Source organism: Chiloscyllium punctatum, chromosome 23 (assembly GCF_047496795.1).
Source record: "Chiloscyllium punctatum isolate Juve2018m chromosome 23, sChiPun1.3, whole genome shotgun sequence".
Lineage (NCBI taxonomy): Eukaryota > Metazoa > Chordata > Chondrichthyes > Orectolobiformes > Hemiscylliidae > Chiloscyllium > Chiloscyllium punctatum.
The window spans coordinates 87,130,978-87,150,363 of record NC_092761.1 but is presented as its reverse complement, the minus strand read 5'-3'; the positions used below and the strand labels follow the sequence as shown (position 1 = coordinate 87,150,363).

Genomic DNA, 19,386 nt, shown 5'->3' with positions numbered 1-19,386 from the left:
ACTAATCCAGAATCTGGTTTCCAGCATCTACAGTCATTGTTTTTACCGTGATGGTGCTTCCACATCCATATTCAATCACCTACCATTACTCTGGATGACTTGAGTTGGAGGATGCTTGGGGCCCGCAGAGGGAATGTAATAGGGTTGGTATGTCCCCGCTCCTGCATTGGGATATGGCTGTGTTGGGTAAGATCCAGTGCCAGGATAAGGTGGGATCTGGTATCCTCCTGTGTTGGGATAAGGTGGCGGAGGATATGATCCTGGTGTGTTACTGTTTGCAGGCGGTTGAACGTTCTCAGGCAAGTAATTCTCATAAATATTCTGCAATGAAAGAATTATATTTTACTTTAAAAGATACCTTTCTCAATGTCTTCTTATTGGGCCCTCGTTTGCAAGACAGAAACACATTGTGCCAGAATGTGTTGCCTGTCAGAATGATATCTCACACTGATATCCATCTCATTGCCCAATGTAAGGTGCTGATGCCTGGGCATTACAGAGGAGGTCTGGACGGGGAATTTGGGTTGCATTGCTGGTCTGTGATGCAGAGTGAGTGCAGGTTTAATTCTCACATCGGCTAAGGTCACCATGAGGTCCTGTCTTCTTAACCTTGCCCTCGCTAGAGGCATGGTGACCCTGAGCCTGAACTCCCCATCGGTTATCTCTTTCTAATGAAAGTGTTGGACTATGGTGGCGTTACCTTTAATCTTTAGTTATTGCCTTGCTAAACCTCTTCTCACTTCTCTCTGTCCTCCCTTTTTAAAGCTTTATGTGGTTTTGCTTGGAAACATCTGCTGAAAGGAACATTGGGAGGTTTACTGATATCAAAGGTGCCATATAAGTTGCAGTTGGTTGTTATAATTCAACACGCTGTAAGTGCCCAATAGCAAAAGGAAAATATTGAGGTTGCAAATAAACACTAGGACAATGGCCTACACTCAAACCTTTGTGGATATAGGTTTGCTCGCCGAACTGGAAGGTACATTTTCAGATGTTTTGTCACAACCTTAGGTAACATCTTCAGTGAGCCTCTGGACAAAGCCTTTTGTTAGCATTATGGCTTGTTGATGGAAAGATGCAAATAAACAAAGAGTTGCCATATACGTGTCAGGATTAAAGCAGTTCTTGGCAAATATTGGTAAGTAATTGTGCATATTTTTGAATGGCAAGGTGAGTAATGTTAATGACAAGATCGAACATGATGCAATTGTGGACGGACAGCCTCAACATCAACCACTTGCTGCTGGTCAGGTACAGTGTGGTTTCAATAAGTTACCTCCTTAAAGCCAATCACAGCTAGATTTAACAGAGATGGGAAAGGTTACAATGGTAAAACAAACACTCACCAAGTGAAAGTAAATGGAACTTGAGCTGGTTAAAATCATTCGGTTAGTTCCTAAGGTCTCAATGCTGTGATTTCACATCCCATTGCAGTGTCTTCAGCTCATTCCCTGGGCTGTGCTGAGGGAGTTCTGAACTCTCAGAAGTGATGTGTTTTGGAAAAAACATTCAGCCAAAGGCCTTCTGACCTTTTAAGTGAATGTAAGAAGGCCCCATTGCAAGGTTTCAAAGAACAGCAAGGGGCTTTAGCCTGCTAATGCCAATGTCCTAACCAATAAACCAACATGAGATAATCTGACACTTTACGTGTTTTGTGAGATCTAATTGTAGGCAATTTGACACTTATCTTTCTTACATCACATCAATGGTGACACTTCAAGAAGATTTAACTGGTTGTGAAACCATTTGGGATCTTGGAAGTAGTCACATAGACCACAGCCCAGAGCTCTCGTGATGTCATGGTTGCATCCCTACCTCTGAGCCACGAGGTGCAGATCTTCCTTGAACACGTGGTATAACGAGTTGATTAAAAATATAAACTTTCTTCTACTCCTTGAAAAATGATATCTCTCCACGCTCCAATTCAGCTTCTGTGAGGCTGGTAAACTGTTTCACAAATAAATCAAAACAGTTTGGTGCTGTGGGCTGATGATTCTTAGTAACAGCAGAAAAAGAGAGGTAGCGTTAATGACGTCTTTTTGGGTGGATCCTGAATTCAGCACCTGCAGCTTCAGAGTGCACCCTTGTTTGGAATTTTGAAAAACGTAAAATATTTTCCTTGTACACTCATGGCAAAGGATTTTGTTTGACGTGATCGTGGAGATATTTGAGATCAGTTTTTGTTAATGGCAAATTCCAGAGATTGAGAAGTGCGGGTCCAATGTCAAAGAGTAGGCCAAATTAATTTATAGAAACATAAAAAAAAGGAGCATGAGTTTGCTAATTGGCCTTTCATCCAACTCAGTGCACTCCCATTTTCTCCCCATACCCCATCTCTTTAACCCTAAGAACCACATCTAACTCCTTCTTGGTAATATTCAAGGTATTGATGGAGAATTCCACAGGCTCACTGCTCTCTGGGTGAAGAAATTTCTCCTTATCGCATTCCTAAATGGCTTACCCCTGTACTTAGACTGTGACCACGGTGGGCACGTCAGTCATCAGGAATATCTTTCCTGTGTTTACCCTGTCTTGTCCTGTTAGAATTTTCTAGGTTTCTATGAAACAGCCCTCATTTTTCTAAACTTTAGTAAATATAATCCTAACCAATTCAGCCTCTCTTAGTTAGTTTAGTCCTGCAGTCTCAGGAATCAGCCTGGTAAAGTTTTGTTGCATTTCCCATAAAGGGATCATCCTTCCTCAGGTAAGGAGACCAAAATTGCACACAATATTCCAGGAGTGGTCTCACAAAGGCCCTGTATAATTGCAGCAACATATCCTTGCTCTTATACTCAGATCCCCTCACTATAAAGACCAAACCACCATTTACCTTCTGCATTGCTGACCTGCATGTTTACTTTCAGCGAGTGTCTTTAAGGACACCCAGGTTTCATTGCGCCTCCCTCTCTCCCAATCCGTCATCATTCCGATAATAATCTGCTTTCCTGTTTTTGCTGTCAAAGTGGATAAACTTACATTTTTCCACATTATGCCTCATCTGCTGTAGATTTGCCCACTCACTCATGGTTCAAATCACAGTGAAGCCTCTTGCATCCTCCTCACAGCTCATTCTCCCGCCCAGCTTTGTGTCATCTGCAAACTTGGCGATTATACGTTTAGTTTCCTCAGCTAAATCATTAATATACATTGTGAACAAAATAGTGTTCCCAAAGAGAATCAACACAAGTGAACAGCATTCATTAACCTCACGCTGACGGATTCTATAACAATACACTCACACTGGTGACTGGTGGGGCTCATGACCATTGAAGATTCCCACATTCTGTGACACAGGACTCTGGAATGCTCAGGCTGTTCCCAAGGACACACGCTGAGATAAAAATCACCTGCAGTTGGGGGACCATCAACCCAATGAAAGATACTCTTTGCTCTGCCCAAAATGTCTAGTCTTCCAGAGCAAGCATTACCCTTGACCAAGAGTTGCATTTTGGCACATTCCAAATTACAGGACAACACGCTGACAGATGCACTAAAGCTTAGGACAGATGCCTCATAGATACAATGGAGAAAATTTGCTGTCTCAGGCCTTTCAAGCATTGTGTACAGAGGGATGGGTTCTGTAGAACTCTTTGAGCTGTATGCCTAACAATGAATGTACAATGTTGAACATAGAGACTATTGAAATGATATTAGGGCACTATAGCGTGGATCATGGTCTATAGAGAAAAGTCTATTTCTCATGCATTTTCTGTCTTTTTAAATTTGAAATGATGTACCCATTGAGTGTATATCAGATATGGAATGCATATTTTAAATATTAAGAATATTACTATTGTGTTAAGACACCTAAAACGCTGTACAGTACACTTCCTGTAAATTTCAAGTCAAAATATTTGTAACGTACTTCAACAAATTTAATGACTCAAATTATTTTTGCACACATAAGACTTGCTCCACAATCTAGCCATGAAGGATTACAGAAGATTACAGAAACTGAGGAGAACTTGAAATAGAGGTATGTTTAACTGGTGATACGACTGCTGCAGTGACTCGGCAACATTTAGGATTAGAGCCTAATCAATATGATGGGAATGCACTGACATTTAACAGCAATGAAACTACTCTGTAAATATCTGCCTACCTCTGGCTGCCCTGGAAACCAACAACTTAGAGAAACGAACAACAATTAATACACACGTCTCATTAAGCACTAACAATCAGTCAGTGTAAGTGGTGTTTTCAGAAAGGCAAATCACAACCATGGTCTGTGAATCTTCATTCAGTGACACCAGGAGATTGGTTACAAATGGACACAACTATAATTTTAATCGCAGAGGGTAGATGAACACACTATTGCTCGTTAACATGGCTGACTGTGAGCATGGCCCCACACAGGCCCCAGTGCCAGTCATGAATTGGTGGGCAGCTGTTCATTGGGTCAAAAGATTGTTGGTTCTCTCCCTACCCCAAACAGTGGGCACAAAATAACTGCACAGAGGCCAGTATCCCCTCGCCAAATCATCCTTTATTTAGTTGTTCACAGTACACTGGCTGTGGCCAGTCAACTCAGTCAGTCCCTGAAGTAAGGAGATTCCTAAATACCCTGTTTACATTTTTTTTCTTTTTTGTGTGCGTGTGTGCAGGTGTAAGACACAGTGAATAAACAACAAGTGCATAAAACTTTATTCATGAGGATGGAAGGAAACACCAGGGTGACCAGTGACAACCAGTGTCCTTCTCATCAAAGGGCAATGCTGTGTGATCAAACAGTGAAGAGGAGGGCAGGGGTTAAATCAAAATAGAGTCAGAGGGGTAAATAATACACTCCACTCCCTGCAGTGCCCACCTCTCCCTGAACAGTTCAAGGGTGTTAGTGGACACTACGTGCTTCTTCTCCAGAGACACCAGGGCTCGGGTGTAACTGTAGAAGAGGGGCAGGCAATCAATATCCTGTCTAAATTGGTCAGCCAGGACATTCTGATTGACTGGGATTAATAGCCCCAATCAAGGATCTGGTGGCCAACAAGATCGACCTGGTTCCAATCGCTATAGAGCACAAAATCCAAGCTGACAGCCAGTGAAATACTGAGTCAAGGCTGCTCTGACAAACATGTTGTCTTTTAGATGAGACACAACCATGTCTATTTACCACACCCATGCCCCTCATGATCTTATAAATCTCTATAAGGTCACCCCTGAGCCTCTGACGCGCCAGGGAAAATAACCCCACCCTATTGAGCCTCTCCCTATAGCTCAAACCCGGCAATATCTTGAAAATCTTTTCTGAACCCTGTCATGTTTTACAACATCCTTCTTATAGGAGGGAAACCAGTATTGCACACGATATTCCAACAGTGGCCTAACCAATATTCTGTACAGTGACAACATGACCTCCCAACTCCTGTACTCAGTGCTCTGACCAATGAAGGAAAACATAGCAAACGTCTTCTTAACTATCCTGTCTACCTGTGACTCAGTTTTCAAGGAACTATGAACCTGCACTCCAAGGTCTCTTTGTTCAGCAACACTCCCCAGTAGTATTGACTTAATCTAATTCTGTATATGAAAGGGCAAATTTGCAGTCCAGTGTAGGGTTGTCTGGAACATTATTCAACATGTGGTTAATTGTGAATCCAGGTCTAGTTCAGTGCATTCTGATTAGTAATTAGAGAAATTAAGAATGGATACTATTGCTGATCATGCAATGATTTGCAACCTCAGTCCTCATTTTTGAATAGTTCATAATCAGGTGAAATCTAATCTTGAATACGTGCAGAGGAAATGCTTGTACTGCGTAAGATGCTTTTCACGTTAAAATGAATTGCTTAAAACAGTGTCTCTGCTGTGACACCCATGACAGGTCAACCATTTATAGCAAGTAACACTGGTCTGAGTAAGAGTGAGGAGGGAGGTACCAGTTATTATACAAGGTGTGATTTGACGTATGTTGGACATTTAGCTGTTCTGGGTTTGACCTTAGAAACAAATTGGGAGTGTTTGTCAAGTTTCTATAGAATGGAATTGTGTTTCTTTTGAATACTGTTGCTCAGGACTCTGGTGGTCACTTTAATACTGCTGCTCACAGTGTTAAGGAACTCACACTGTCATTAATCAATACATATGCATCCTGTACACATTCTGCCTCTTCGAGTTTGAAGGTCAGGGGATGAGTTTAAGTTCCACTCCTGAAACTACAGCATGAAAATTTCGGTGAAGATTGAGTGTGCAACACTGTGGGAGTGTTGAATTGCAGAGAGTGCTGTTCATTAATTGAGATACTGAACCATCAGAGATACCATGGTATCATTTTGAAACAGAGTAGGCAAATTGTCCCTGGTGTTCTGGTCAATCCCTCAAACAATGTCACTAGATTAACTGAGGGTTTAACCCCTTGTTCTTTGTGGGGGCTTGTTACAAATTGTCTGCCATATCTTATGGCATTGCAACTTATGACTGCATTTCAGAAGCACTTCACAGGTGGTAAAGCAGCTGTGGTTGGGAAAGGTGCTATGTTAATGCGTGCACTTTTTCTTTCATTCTACCCTGACTTGAAGTTCAGATGGAATAAGCATCCAATACCTATCACATTCAACACCCAATACCAATCGCAAGGGTGGCATGGTGGCTCAGTGGTTAGCCACTGTGGCAGGGACTCAGGTTTGATTCCAGCCTCGGGTGTCTGTCAGGGTGGAGTTTACATGATGCCCCCCCGGGGGTTTCTTCTGGGTGTTCTGGTTTCTGCCCATGGTCGAAAGATGCGCAGGTTGGGTGGATCGGCCATATTAAAAAAAAACAATGTGTGCAGGCCAGGTGGATTAGCCATGGGAAATGCAGGATTAGGATAAGGGTGTGGGCCTGGGTGGGCTGCTCTTCAGAGCGTTGGTGTGGACTCGATGGGCCAAATGATCTGCTTCCACACTGTAGGGATTCTATGAACAATAGACATCCAGTTCCACCTCCATCCCGATTTGAAAAACTGCAGCTGTGTTTTCTTTTCTTTCTTTATTTGGGAGGGTGGCAACATCACTGTCAAAGCCAGCATTTATTTTCCATCCCGAATTACCCTTGAACTGAGTGACCTGACGGACCATTTCAGAAGGCAACTCTGAGTGAAGCGCATAGCTATGGGTCTGGAGTCCCATTTTGGCCAGACCAAGGAATGGTGGCATGTGCCCATCTGTAAAGGTCAGTATCATCTCAACTGGACATCTCTCATCCTGCATTCTCTGCAACCCCAAGTCCATCCAACATCCCACACCGTAGAATTGACATTGTGCATTTCACAAAACAGCTTACAACGAATGAAGTTGGTGTTGTTATGTAGGAAATGTAGCAGCCAATTGGAACACAGCAAGCTCCCGGAAACAACATGGTGATAACAACCAAATCATTTTTATTTTGAAAAGATGTTGATTGAGGGGTAAATATTGGCCAGGTTACCGGGAATACTCTTCTTCAATGGGTGCCCTGACATTTGGAGGAGAGACAGGGTCTCAGTTTAACATCATTTGAGACGGAATCTCCAATATGTTTATTTTACTGCGCTTGCCAAGTTAGCCTGGATTACACGTTTAAATCACAGAAGTGGGATGTGAACTTCATAATCTCCTGATTCAGTGCAGGGTGTGTTATTGAGTCAAACTGATAGAGTTCACTAGTAAACCAGCAATGAGCAGTTTTGACAGTAGATGGAGAGGTTTGACCTTTTACTAGATGATCCTCACATCCTGTGCCAAGTCCTCTGCATAACTGCCAAAGCAAAGTAGGTTCAAACAAAGCAAACCAGGCCAGATGTCAATGAGCAGCACTTGTCTTGCAGTTCATCAGTTTTGTTCATTCCTGTAAAACGTTTCCAAAAACCTCAGGTATATAGAAGGTTACACCTGCTGCTATTTGACCAGGAGTTCAAACTCCCCAGGGATCCTCAGCGTAACATTAAGTAACTTTAAACAAAGCACAACACTGACAAACAATTCACAACCTTCCATGTGTAGATGACCTTTCTACATTGTAGCTACAAAGTGATACCTCCCATTGTCTCATGTAGGCACACCCTGTTCTGTGCATCATAGTTAAAATGCAGATATTTATGTAGTAAATCTTGTCATGTTGCAGTCTTTCATTACATGAATATAATCTGGCTACAACTGTCCCAGGTTGCCTCAGATCTGAGAGTCTCAGAGATTTTACAGAATGGAAGGAGGCCCTTTGGCCCATCATGCCTGTGCTAGTCATCAGGCATCCTTCTATTCTAATCCCATTTTCCAGTCCTTGGCCTATAACCTTGTATGCTATGCTATTTTAAATGTTTTGCCTAAATACTTTTTTTTAATATTTTGAGAATTCTTACCTCCCCAAATCTTTCAGGCAGTGAGTTCTAGATACCAACATCCGTATGGGTGATTTTTTTTTTCACTCAAATCCCTTATAAATTTCTACTCCCTACCTGTGTCCCCTGGTTAAAGACGCTTCTAAGAGGAAAGGATTCTCCCCATCTATGCTGCCTGGGGATGCTTCTCCAAAGAATTAAAGGTTAATCTCGAGGACACGACTCTGAGCAAAAGGGGAGTTAAAGCAGTCATTGAGATTGGGGTTTTCAAATCATTTTTATTTCATATGCAATCAGTAAACATTCTATCAATTAACAGATAAGTTTGTTGTTTCCTTATATTGCTGTGAGTATCAATACCTTGTGAATCTGATGGTGGGAGGATTGGGTGTGCCTATTCGGAATTGGGAGTTCATGAAATTAAACCACCTGAAATAAAATTAACTACAGTTGGCAACACCAAGGTATGATTCACCTACTAACAGGAAAATTGGCCACGCTTCTTGTGCAATATACAAAGAGATTATGCAAATATGACACTCAAACAACAACCTGCTCTTACATTATCTAGCACCTGCAAGTTGAACCTGCATAACTGGGTGATGAAATAAACCTTGACACATTCACCTTGGCGATGTTAGAACAGGTGTATAAAAATTTGGTCAAAAAGGTAGGTTTTAAGCAGAGTCGTTTAGCAGGTGAGAGAGGTAGAGAAGTGGCGAGGTTTAGGAAAGGAATTTCAGAGCTGAGCTCACAGGCAGCTGAAGGTGGTGTCACAACGATGCAGCAAAGGAAATCAGGAATAAACATTGCAGGCTCTTTGAAAGTCCAAACTGGATGTTAGTATCGCTGATTAGTATGCCAATAAATAACTATCCCTAACTGACCTTGGGGTAGGTGGTAGTGACTGCCTTCTTGATCTGCTGCAGTCCATTTGGTGCAGGTGGACTGACAATGCTGTTAGAGAGGGAATTCCAGGATCTTGTCTTAGTGACACTGAAGGAACAGCAATGTGTTTCCAAATCAGGTAGTAGTGAGGGGAAATTGCAGGTGCTTGTGTTCTGAAGAAGGATCACTGAACTCAAAACATGAACTCTTCTTTCACAGATGCTGCCTGACCTGCTGAGTTTCTCCAGCGATTTGTCTTCTAGTGTGTCAATCTTCAGGGGATATTACTTCAAATTCCATTGTGATAGATGGTGAATTTTGAAGCCGATCAATATCTGGGATGTAGAGCTAATCTAATTTCCAAGTCCAGACGTGGTGTGCATTGGAGGAGACCTTGAGGTGATGGTGTTACCTTCAAGATTGTGGCTTTGGAAGGTGCTGTAGGCCTGGAGAAAGTTATAGCTACAGGGAGAGGCAAGGGTCCCTGCCTGAGCTGCCTATGTTTTGAGTATAGTCATCAAATCCCCATGTTTTACCTCTTTGCTCCTTTTGGATCCCCCACTTAACACCAACCTCTTTGATTAAGTCTTTAGTCAACTGCCCTAATATTTCTTTATTTGGCTTTGTGTCAAATTTAATTTGATAATGCTCCTATGTGATATTTTCCTATTTTAAAGGTACCCCCCAAATAATTATTGACTGTATGCTAAGGACTACAAAGCAGCTACATGTGGCTTCTGCAGATTCAGTGTGGAGTTGACAGGTGTGGTGATGAGTGGTAATGTCATGGGACAAGCAATCCAGACACTTGATCAAACTCCCCCCGAATTCTCTTCAATTCGTTATGTCTGTGTTGGAATTTCCACAGACCAGGCACTGCCCTTGTAAATGGGTGCAGCACCATACCCCCGCCACTTAATTCCTCAACATTCACCATCTAATAGGAACCCAAACCTGTTCACAGTCCTCCATGTGTGTCCTATGAAGATTTTATGTGGATTTGTCATTGCTTCCTCAATTCCATATTTTATTCCCTTTGCAGAAACATCCAAAATTTTTCCTGTTTACTTTAATGGTTGTATCTATTTGATTTGGTGATACTTTTAATATTCTATGAACTCGATTCTTTAACCTCTGTGATCTTCCACTTGAAGGAACCTCCCCTGAAATGGGAGCTTTATATCTTGTTGGATGAGGTTTGTACCTTGCTAGTCAGGTCTGTATCAAATATTGGTCTAACGTTAATATTGAAGACCCACTCTGACAATGGCCAGCTCTGCTGCATTTGTTGTAAAATTAAGAAGTTGCTCAATTCCTGACCCAATTTGATATTCCTGTGAACCAGCTGCTTTATGTTTTGTTTTTGCTCTCCTCTTTTAATACCCCTCCAAGCAAAGTATACTTCCTGACTAAAATACTGGAAATCTGAAACATGAACAGAAAATGCTGGAGAAACTCAGCAAGCCTAGTAGCATCTGCACCGAATGACAGTTCTGAAGCAGAGTCACTGGACTTTGATCATTAACTCTGCTCTCTGTCTCTCAAAGATGCTGCCCGACCTGCTGAGTTTTTCCAGCACTTTCTGTTTTTGTTATAATTAATTATTGATTTTTAAAACAAAATGTATCAATCACATTTACTGACATTTAATTTCATCTATTGCATATTTGTCACATTTCACCTGATCAACAACCATTTTATTTTTCAGAATGATTTATTCTTATTTTGGTATAACTTACAAGTTGGGAACTACACCCTTCAGCTACTGTATCCAACTTTTTGACATAAACAACCCATACAGGTGATCTCAGACTGAATCCTATGAGACCCAGTTTCCAAACCTTAGATACTTAACTCCAATTTTCTGTCTTCTCTTTTAATCAGTTTGTAATCCAAATCTCTATCCTCTCCTTAATTAAACACTGTTAAGACTGTTTAAGCTGCATTTTGTCTTTGATAAATTGTTGGAGGTTATATAAACTAAGGGAATGCTATAATACATGTAACCGCTCTCAAATCCTCTGGCATTTACTCAGTCATGGACTCTGCAGCACTAATATAGGGACTGGAAGGAAGCAAAACAAAACCACAGAAACAAGAGGGTGCCCCAAAGGCAACTGAATATATCTCTCAGAATGCTGATCCTAATCTCAGAACCCACACTTTCAGCTTCATTCATGACAAATAGGTAAGGTCTACATTACTACAACAATGTGTTGCTGCCCAATTGACTAAAGCACTTTGATTCCTGAAGAAGGGCTGATGCCCGAAACGTCGATTCTCCTGCTCCTTTGATGCTGCCTGATCTGCTGCGCTTTTCCAGCAACGCATTTTCAGCTCTAAAGCACTTTGTAGCCAATTTACAGGGGCAGTGATGCGGTGGTAACATCACCAGATCAGAGATGCAGAATCTCAGACTCACATTGTGTTCTCAGGCGCACGCTTTAATCCCACAATGGCAGGTGCTGAAGTTGGAATTCAATAAAATTTTTGCATCAAAAATTTGCCTAATGGCAACCATTGCAATTGTCATGAAAAGCTCATCTGCTTCACTCATGTCCTACACTGGACACTGGACACCCCTCAAGTTCTATAATCTTTGTAGACATTTGTGATGGTGAAAGAAAAAAATAAATTTCCTACTGGAAATTGCAAATCAATAAAGAATTGATGGAAAACTAAAGACTCCAGAACCAATAATAAAAATAGAGGGAGGAACAGTTTAATGTTGTGAAATAGAGTCCTATTTGACCTGAAATGTTAATCCCTGTTTCTCTCTCCACAGATTTCTCAAGGTTTGCTGATTATTTTTAGCTTTCATTTACAACATTCACTGCATTTAATTTTTTTTTTATGATCCCAGGATGACTGGGCAGCACGGTGGCTCAGTGGTTAGCACTGCTGCCTCACAGCACCAGGCCCCCAGGTTTGATTCCAGGCCTCGGGTGACTGTCTGTGTGGAGTTTGCACATTCTCCCCCTGTCTGTGTGGGTTTCCTCCCACTGTGCAGGTCAGGTGAATTGGCCATGCTAAATTGCCCATAGCGTTAGATGCATTCGTTAGGGGTAAATGGGACTGGGTGGGTTACTCTTCAAAGGGTCGGTATGGACTTGTTTCCACACTGTAGGGAATCTAATCATGACTTCAGCAAATTAAGCAGATTGATTTGTCACACTAGCCAATTTTTTTAATGTTATTTCATCTGACATCTGCCCATTTATGAGAGATGTACAGTCTTTGTCAAATGCTTCCCCTCCTGGTTCCCTCCCCTGTCAGTACATGATGTTCTACTTTAATGTCAGAGGGTAGATATCTTCTGTGATCAACTTGTACACTTATGTTATGACTCACCTCTGGTGCAGGTGGATTTTGAACCCAGGCCTCCTGGTCCAGAGTTAAGGGAACTACCATGGCACCACAAGCTCCCCTTATGGTGCATATGCAGAACCCACTGCCATAAATTTTGCAGTCAAATATCTCACATTTGGGGATATTGCAAAAATCCCAAACCTTTTGTCTATTTATGTGGTCGCATGTGGCAACTTCACACAACAGTGTCTCAATCACCATTGTTCAGAAGCCAGCTTTTCATCACGGCAAGGATGAGGAAAACACTAGCAGTCAGTTGTATAAAACAGGTTTCTGTCCTGAGCTATGTGGGTCCTCTAAATCGTCAACACCCTCTCTATACCTACAACCCACAGAAAACTCCATACTTGTCCCAATCTGACCCCTTGAACGTTCCAATATACTTTGTTCCACCATTGGTGGTCATACTCTGGAATACCATCCTAATCCCCCCCCTCTCTCTCTCTCTCTTTCTCTCTCTTCCCCCTCCCCTACCCCCCAATGATCTTTAAGGCCCTCCTTAAAACTCTGTCCTAATGACCTCTTCTGAATTTCATTGTAAGCGAACAGTTTGCATTCATGTAGCAGTTAGATAATCCAAAGGAGCATGATCAAACAAGATAAGTGAGAAGATGTTGAGACAGATGACCAAGTTCTTGGCCAAAGGGGTAGATTTTGAGGAGTGTCTTAAAAGAAGAGAGGCAGAGATGGAAAGGTTCAGGGAATAAAATAGGCCACTGTAGACAAGACCAACAATGAAGAGTGATTAAAATTTGCCTAAAACTGGGATCATCAAATGTAGTCTTTTTATGAACTCAGTGAATGGTGGAATTGGTTCGAGATACTAAATAGTCTCCTGTTCCTATGTGCCAAACTCACTTCAGTGGAGATTGGGTTCAAATCCCCCAACAGGACTTGGCCACAAGACTCACAGCTGCTACACAAGTGCAGTATTGAAGGAGGGTGCACTGTTAGAGATACAATACCATCTTTCAGATGGGATATTAACTAAGCTTCCATCTGCATTCTCAGGCAGATGTAAAAGAGCACATGACACCAATTCAGAGAAGAACAGGGAATCTGGTCTTGCCAATATTGATCCCCCAATGAACATCACGGAATGAAGCTGGCTGGCCCTTACAATAAAGCTATAGAAGGAGTTTCCTGATATATTTCTTACATTAAACTGTGACACCACTTCAAAACAAACTATTTGGTTGGGCCACAAAGCACTTGGTGATGTCCCATGGGTCGTGAAGGTCTGACTGTTCTTTTTGTTTTACAGAACTCCAGACGTAGTATGGTGCTGAATGAGGCTATTCAGTCTGTTGTTCTATGCCAGCTCTTCAAACAAGAAACACTATCTAGTGCCAATTTCCTGCTTTCTCCCCAATACCCCTACACCTTATTTCAATCTAAATGATCTTCTAAAACCTTCTTGAATACCTCAGTTGAACTTTGATGAGTTATTTCAGACAGTGAAGAAGACTAGGGTGGCACAGTGGCTCAGTGGTTAGCACTGCTACCTCACAGCACCAGGAACCCAGATTTGATTCCTGCCTCGAGTCACTATCTGTATGGGGCTTGCACATTCTCCCTGTGTTGGCGTGGCATTCCTCCGGGTGCTCCGGTTTCATCCCATACTCCAAAGATGTGCAGGTTACCTGAATTGGCCATGCTAAATTGCCCCTAATGTTAAGTGCATTAGTCAGGAATAAATAAATAGATCTGGGTGGGCTACTCTTTGGAGAGTCAGTGTGGACTGGTTGGACTAACGGGCCTGTTTCCACGCTGTAGGGAATCTAATCTAATCCAGATTGGCAACTGGTTGAAGGTAGGATTCAAAACAGGAGGAAGCTGATTGACAACATTTGAAAAGTTTGATTTAGCAGCTGTTTACCCAGCTTTATCTTTGGCAAAACTAAACAATTGAGGTCTTCGGGTGATCAAGTTTGCTGTTTGTTTATCAAAATGTCACAAATTCCCCAAAAGCAAGGCACATCTAGGGTAAGGTTTATTTTAGTTAGTCTGTGTATTGGTCTCAATTTTTAACTCCTCTCTTCGCCATCCCCATCTCAGTCTGTCAGAAACGAAGGCTGAAGGTTTGAGATCATGGGGAATAACTGAAGTGAGGAGACCAAATCTCTTGATCTTTATTATTGTGATTTAAATGTGCAGGCGGTAAGGTCTGTCCTGGAGTCAGTGGGCCCCATGTTAAGAACAAGTCATGGTGTCCCATCCAATATGTTAAGTGAAAGCCCAAACAATGGATTTAAAGTAAAATTCCCAACAGTGATGTATAAATCTGGTGAAGCTTAGGGACCCAATCTATGTGCACAATCACTCTCCTGAGCACAGACATTCTTAAGAGCACAGTCCTTCTCTACCATGCAATGTATTGGTTATGTCAATGGACTAGCATTCCTGTGACATCCAGGATGATGCCCTAGGGGTGCAACATTCCCACAGTCACCTGGGAATCACTGGCCCAAGACCAACTAAAGTAGAGGAGGAGTATTCGGGAAAGCACTGGACACCTCAAACTTTATCATTGGGAAAAAATGGAAGCCAGTTGAAAACAGCAAAAGGAACATGCTGCCACACCAATGTCCCAGCCACCCCGTTCCCATGACCACCATCTGCCCCAAGTGCAACAGAGCCTGCAGTAGCCTTTTTTGGTTTGTACAGCCACCTGTGGACTCACCCTGAGAGTGGAAGAGCGTCATGCTCATCGGAGAGGGACCGCCGACAATAACGATGATGATGACCCGGGAGTGGGAGCTCAAATCCCACCATAGCAACTAATAGGTTTTGAATTTAATGAATACGTCTGGAATAAGCTAGTCTCAAATTTGGTGACCTTAAAACTACCGGTCAGGGAGCGACTATTTTGCTCATAAACAGAGCATGAGGACAGATCCTGGATAAGAAGCAGGTGTGAGAAGAAACTTTTTCAAACAAGATGTGGGTTGGGTCTAGTCTACGTTGCCTGGACGTGTGGTGAGACATTGAAGAGGGAATTAGCTAGTTATTTAATTCAAACCAATGTGCAGTATTATGGGAAAGGGCAGGAGAATGACACTGAGGGAAGGTGAAGATGGGTGGGCCCTGGGTGCCAAGGTTTCTATCAGGATCCAATGACTGGTGTGTGAGACTCTAGGGGAGCTGGAGGTCCAGACCAGAAGCAGCGCAGGAGCCTGTGATTTTTGCTCCCTTGCAGACATGATTGGTTGAATGTCACCCTTTTGCAATGTAACAATTCTCTCATTCTGTGAGTTGTCGAATCTGTGAGTTGGCAAAAGTGAGGATTGCAGATGCTGGAAACCAGAGTTTAGATCAGAGTGGTGCTGGAAAAGCACAGCAGGTCAGGCAGCATCAGGAAGGCTTTTGCCCGAAACGACAATTTTCCTGCTCCTTGGATGCTGCCTGACCTGCTGTGCTTTTCCAGCATCTTCTATACTGCCAGCTCCAACACCAAGGACAAGGGCAGCAGAACACTATTACCTACAAGTTCCTCTCTGAGCCACACACCATTCAGACTTGGCCATGGCTTTTTAAAGTATTTGAGGGTCAGCATTTATCGCCCGTCCCCAGTTGCCCCTTGAGAAGGTGATGATGAGCTGCCTTCTTGAACTGCCGCAGTCCACCTTCCGTGGGTTAACCTATAATGCCATTAGGGAGGGAATTCCAGGATTTTGACCCAGTGACAGAGAAGGAACGGCGATATATTTCCAAGTCAGGATGGTGGGGGGCTTGGAGGGGAACTTGCAGGGGGTGGTGTTCCCATGTACCTGCTGCCCTAGTCCTTCTAGATGGAAGTGGTCGTGGGCTTGGAAGGTGCTGTCTGAGGTTCTTTGGTGAAGTTTGCTGTTCCTTCACTGTTATTGGGTCAAACATCTGGATCGCCTTCACTAACAGCACGTGAATTATGCATAATTCAAGAACTGTGGTATCTCAAGAAGGCAGCTCACCATCACTTTCTGCAGGAAAATGAGAGATAATCAAAAGATGCTGGCCTAGCCAGCAATACCCATATCCCATTAATGAATATATTTTTTACTTATATCCTTTAGGGAAGGAAATCTGCTATCCTCCCCCGTTCTGGCTAACTTGCGACTCCAGACCGACAGCAATATAGTTGACTATTAATAACGCCCTCTGAAAAGAGCTGATTGAGGTAGTCAGTTCAAGGCGATTTGGTAAATGAAACAAATGCTGGCCTAACCAACAACAGCCACATTCCATGCAGGAATAACAAACTCTCTTCTCTATCACAGACACTGACCTGTGTCCAAACTCTGTTATATTTAACTCTATTCACATACATTTATTACACCAGTTCCTGCTTTATTGAACTATGACAGACTGAACACTTCTCCTGTTAGTATGAATCTCCCCATGAATTCTTAATCCAGAAATTATGCATTTCAAAGCCTTCCTGAATTTCACAGTAAAGCATTGTTTTCAAAAACAGAATATTACGATCACTGTGGTCAGACCCCAGATCAAACACAGTCACCTACTGGGTATGAAGTCATTCCTGAAGTCCTGAGGTTGTGTTGTCTGTTAAACCTGAGGGTACAGCTTCAGTGTCAGTCCCAGCAGCTCGAACACTTCTAAGGGTTCACGTAAAACTCAGGTACTGCAGAGTCTTGTCCCGCATTGTCCAAGTTGTAGAATGTGCTCTGCCTGAGGAAAGAGGTGGCTGCTAGCCTGGGCTTCGGCTGAATCAAAGTTGATGAACTAGTTTGACGTGAAAAGTTTGCTTTTGTACAATGAACATGCTGCCACACCTATCCAATATCTACCTGTGAGTGGCTGCAGCAGGGAAAGGATAATTAGCATGTGCGTTCAAGATTTAACACACACTTTAAATGATGATAACAAATTATATTTATATTTATACAAAAAGCAGTAAAGAAATAGTCCTGTGGCTTTTTTTCACAGGAGTACTTCCTGACAGAGTCTGGCAATGAATTGCATGAGGAGACAGATGAAGAGAAACATTTTTGGGAGTATCTGAAAGCAGACAGCTAGTTTATAAGGGAGTAACCAACATCACAAAATAACTTCCATCCATAAGGGTTCTACCTCTGAGTCATAAAGCCTGGGTTCAAGTCCCACCTGTTCCAGTGTAACAATATCCATAAACAGATTGAGTAGAATATGTAGAAAGGACTATTATTGGAATGAGTGAATCTGTTGTCGAAGTAGCGTATTGCAGTATTCAGTTCGATTTAAGCTGTTCAAGTTCTAAGTCAGTGTAGCTCTAACAGTAATATTCACTTACACTTAAGTTAAGCTTGACGGTTCCACAAGAGATCTCAATGTAATGTTACTAGCTATTAAGTACCAAAGAATAAACTTATTCTGCTTATCAAGATTGATAAGATTGTTCATCTGATGAAGATATTATATGGGGATCCTGCCTCTTTTGCTATCAGTAGTGTTGACTTATCCCAATAAGGAAGACTAGTGGCAATGAATTTACCCAACACTTCTCAGTTACACCATTCTGTTCAGCCCAGTCCCTGCCATTACAAGGTAGTGGCAGCAGAAAGGAACTTTCCAACTCTAAGTGGGACCAGAAAGAAAGGGATAGGCTGAAAATTATACAGTAAAAGACCCAGGCAGCTGAAGACAAGGCCATATCCAGGGTACAGTGGTGGTGATGTGGGAGGCTGGCTGAGTGAATACAGGAAGTGTTGGCAGACGGAAGTTAAAGACACTCAAGAGGGCAGAATTGTAGGGACTCTGAGTTCTTGAAGAGCAGGAGGAAGTTGTTAATGTAGGGGATTGGATTGTGAAGGGAAGGGGGGATATTAGAGGAGACCACTGAGAGATTTGAACATGTGGAAGACACCTCTAAACCCAAAGCATTGTTGGAAACAGAGCTGAAGATAACTTGATGTGAATTAGGATACATAGCCAGCAGAACTTTAGATAAGCTCCAGTTTATGGAGGGTGGAAATCTGTTACGATCCAGGACCAGTGTTGGAATAATTCAGTCTGGAGGCAATAGCACCAGTCTGGTGGACAAGGATATTATCAGTAGGTTGGGCTGAGGCATCAATGGAGTCAGACAATTTTATCCAGATGCTAATGCAACATACCTCAGATGCTGGAGGTCTGGAATAAAAACAAAAAGTGCTGGAGAACCTCAGCAGGTCTGGCAGTAACTGTGTAGAGAAACCGAGTTAGTGTTTCTGATGAAAGGTCATTGATCTGAATTGTTCACCGTTTCTCTCTCTGCAGAGCTATCAGACCTGCTCAGTTTCTCCAGCATTTTCTGTTTTGATTTGATACCACAGAGAAGATGGAGAGACTATTAGACTGGTAGCTCAGCTGGGCTAAAGCCGCAGCCCCTTCACTAAAAATGAATCTTTGACAATAATGCCAAAGTAAAATATTACTGCAGCTGGAAATCTGAAATAAAAAAAGCAGAATGTACTGGCAAAACTCATCAGGTTTCACTTTATCTGTGGAGAGAAAAAGCAAGTTAATATTTCAGTTCAATGACTTATCATCAGCACCTTTCCCTTTCAACAATTCACTTTACTTTCTGCCTCGTGTTTACCAAACTGCATCTTAAAAGCAACAGCACCATTCAACTCAACCATTGGCTGTGTTCTGCAATCTCATCACTCTCTAGGTTAAAATAAAATCTCTCCTGAAGATCCCATTGGATGTATCAGCAACTGACCAATACTTATGATCCTTTCTGATTTCCCCACAGACGTGGAAACATTTACTCTGCATGTGTAATGCCTTCACATCAATGTCCTTCCCCCTGCCCTCATACAACTGACTGAGAGGCAGTTATGGCTGGCTGCTAATTGTCACAGCTACAACTGGAGGGA

At 42.4% G+C, this 19,386-nt stretch overlaps 1 protein-coding gene across 1 annotated transcript in view; it reads right to left on the bottom strand.

The window, feature by feature from the left end:
* The window catches only part of LOC140494218 (transmembrane protease serine 2-like), a 53,712-nt gene extending 36,467 nt beyond the window's left edge, over window positions 1-17,245 (bottom strand). Inside the window, exons 1-2 of the mRNA XM_072593395.1 lie at window positions 17,050-17,245; window positions 84-321 (exon numbers count right to left, since the gene is read on the bottom strand). Of these exons, the coding sequence (XP_072449496.1) occupies window positions 84-321; window positions 17,050-17,064 (253 nt within the window). The 5' untranslated portion in view covers window positions 17,065-17,245. The remainder of the gene's footprint in view (window positions 1-83; window positions 322-17,049) is intronic.
* Between the last annotated feature and the right edge of the window lie 2,141 nt (window positions 17,246-19,386).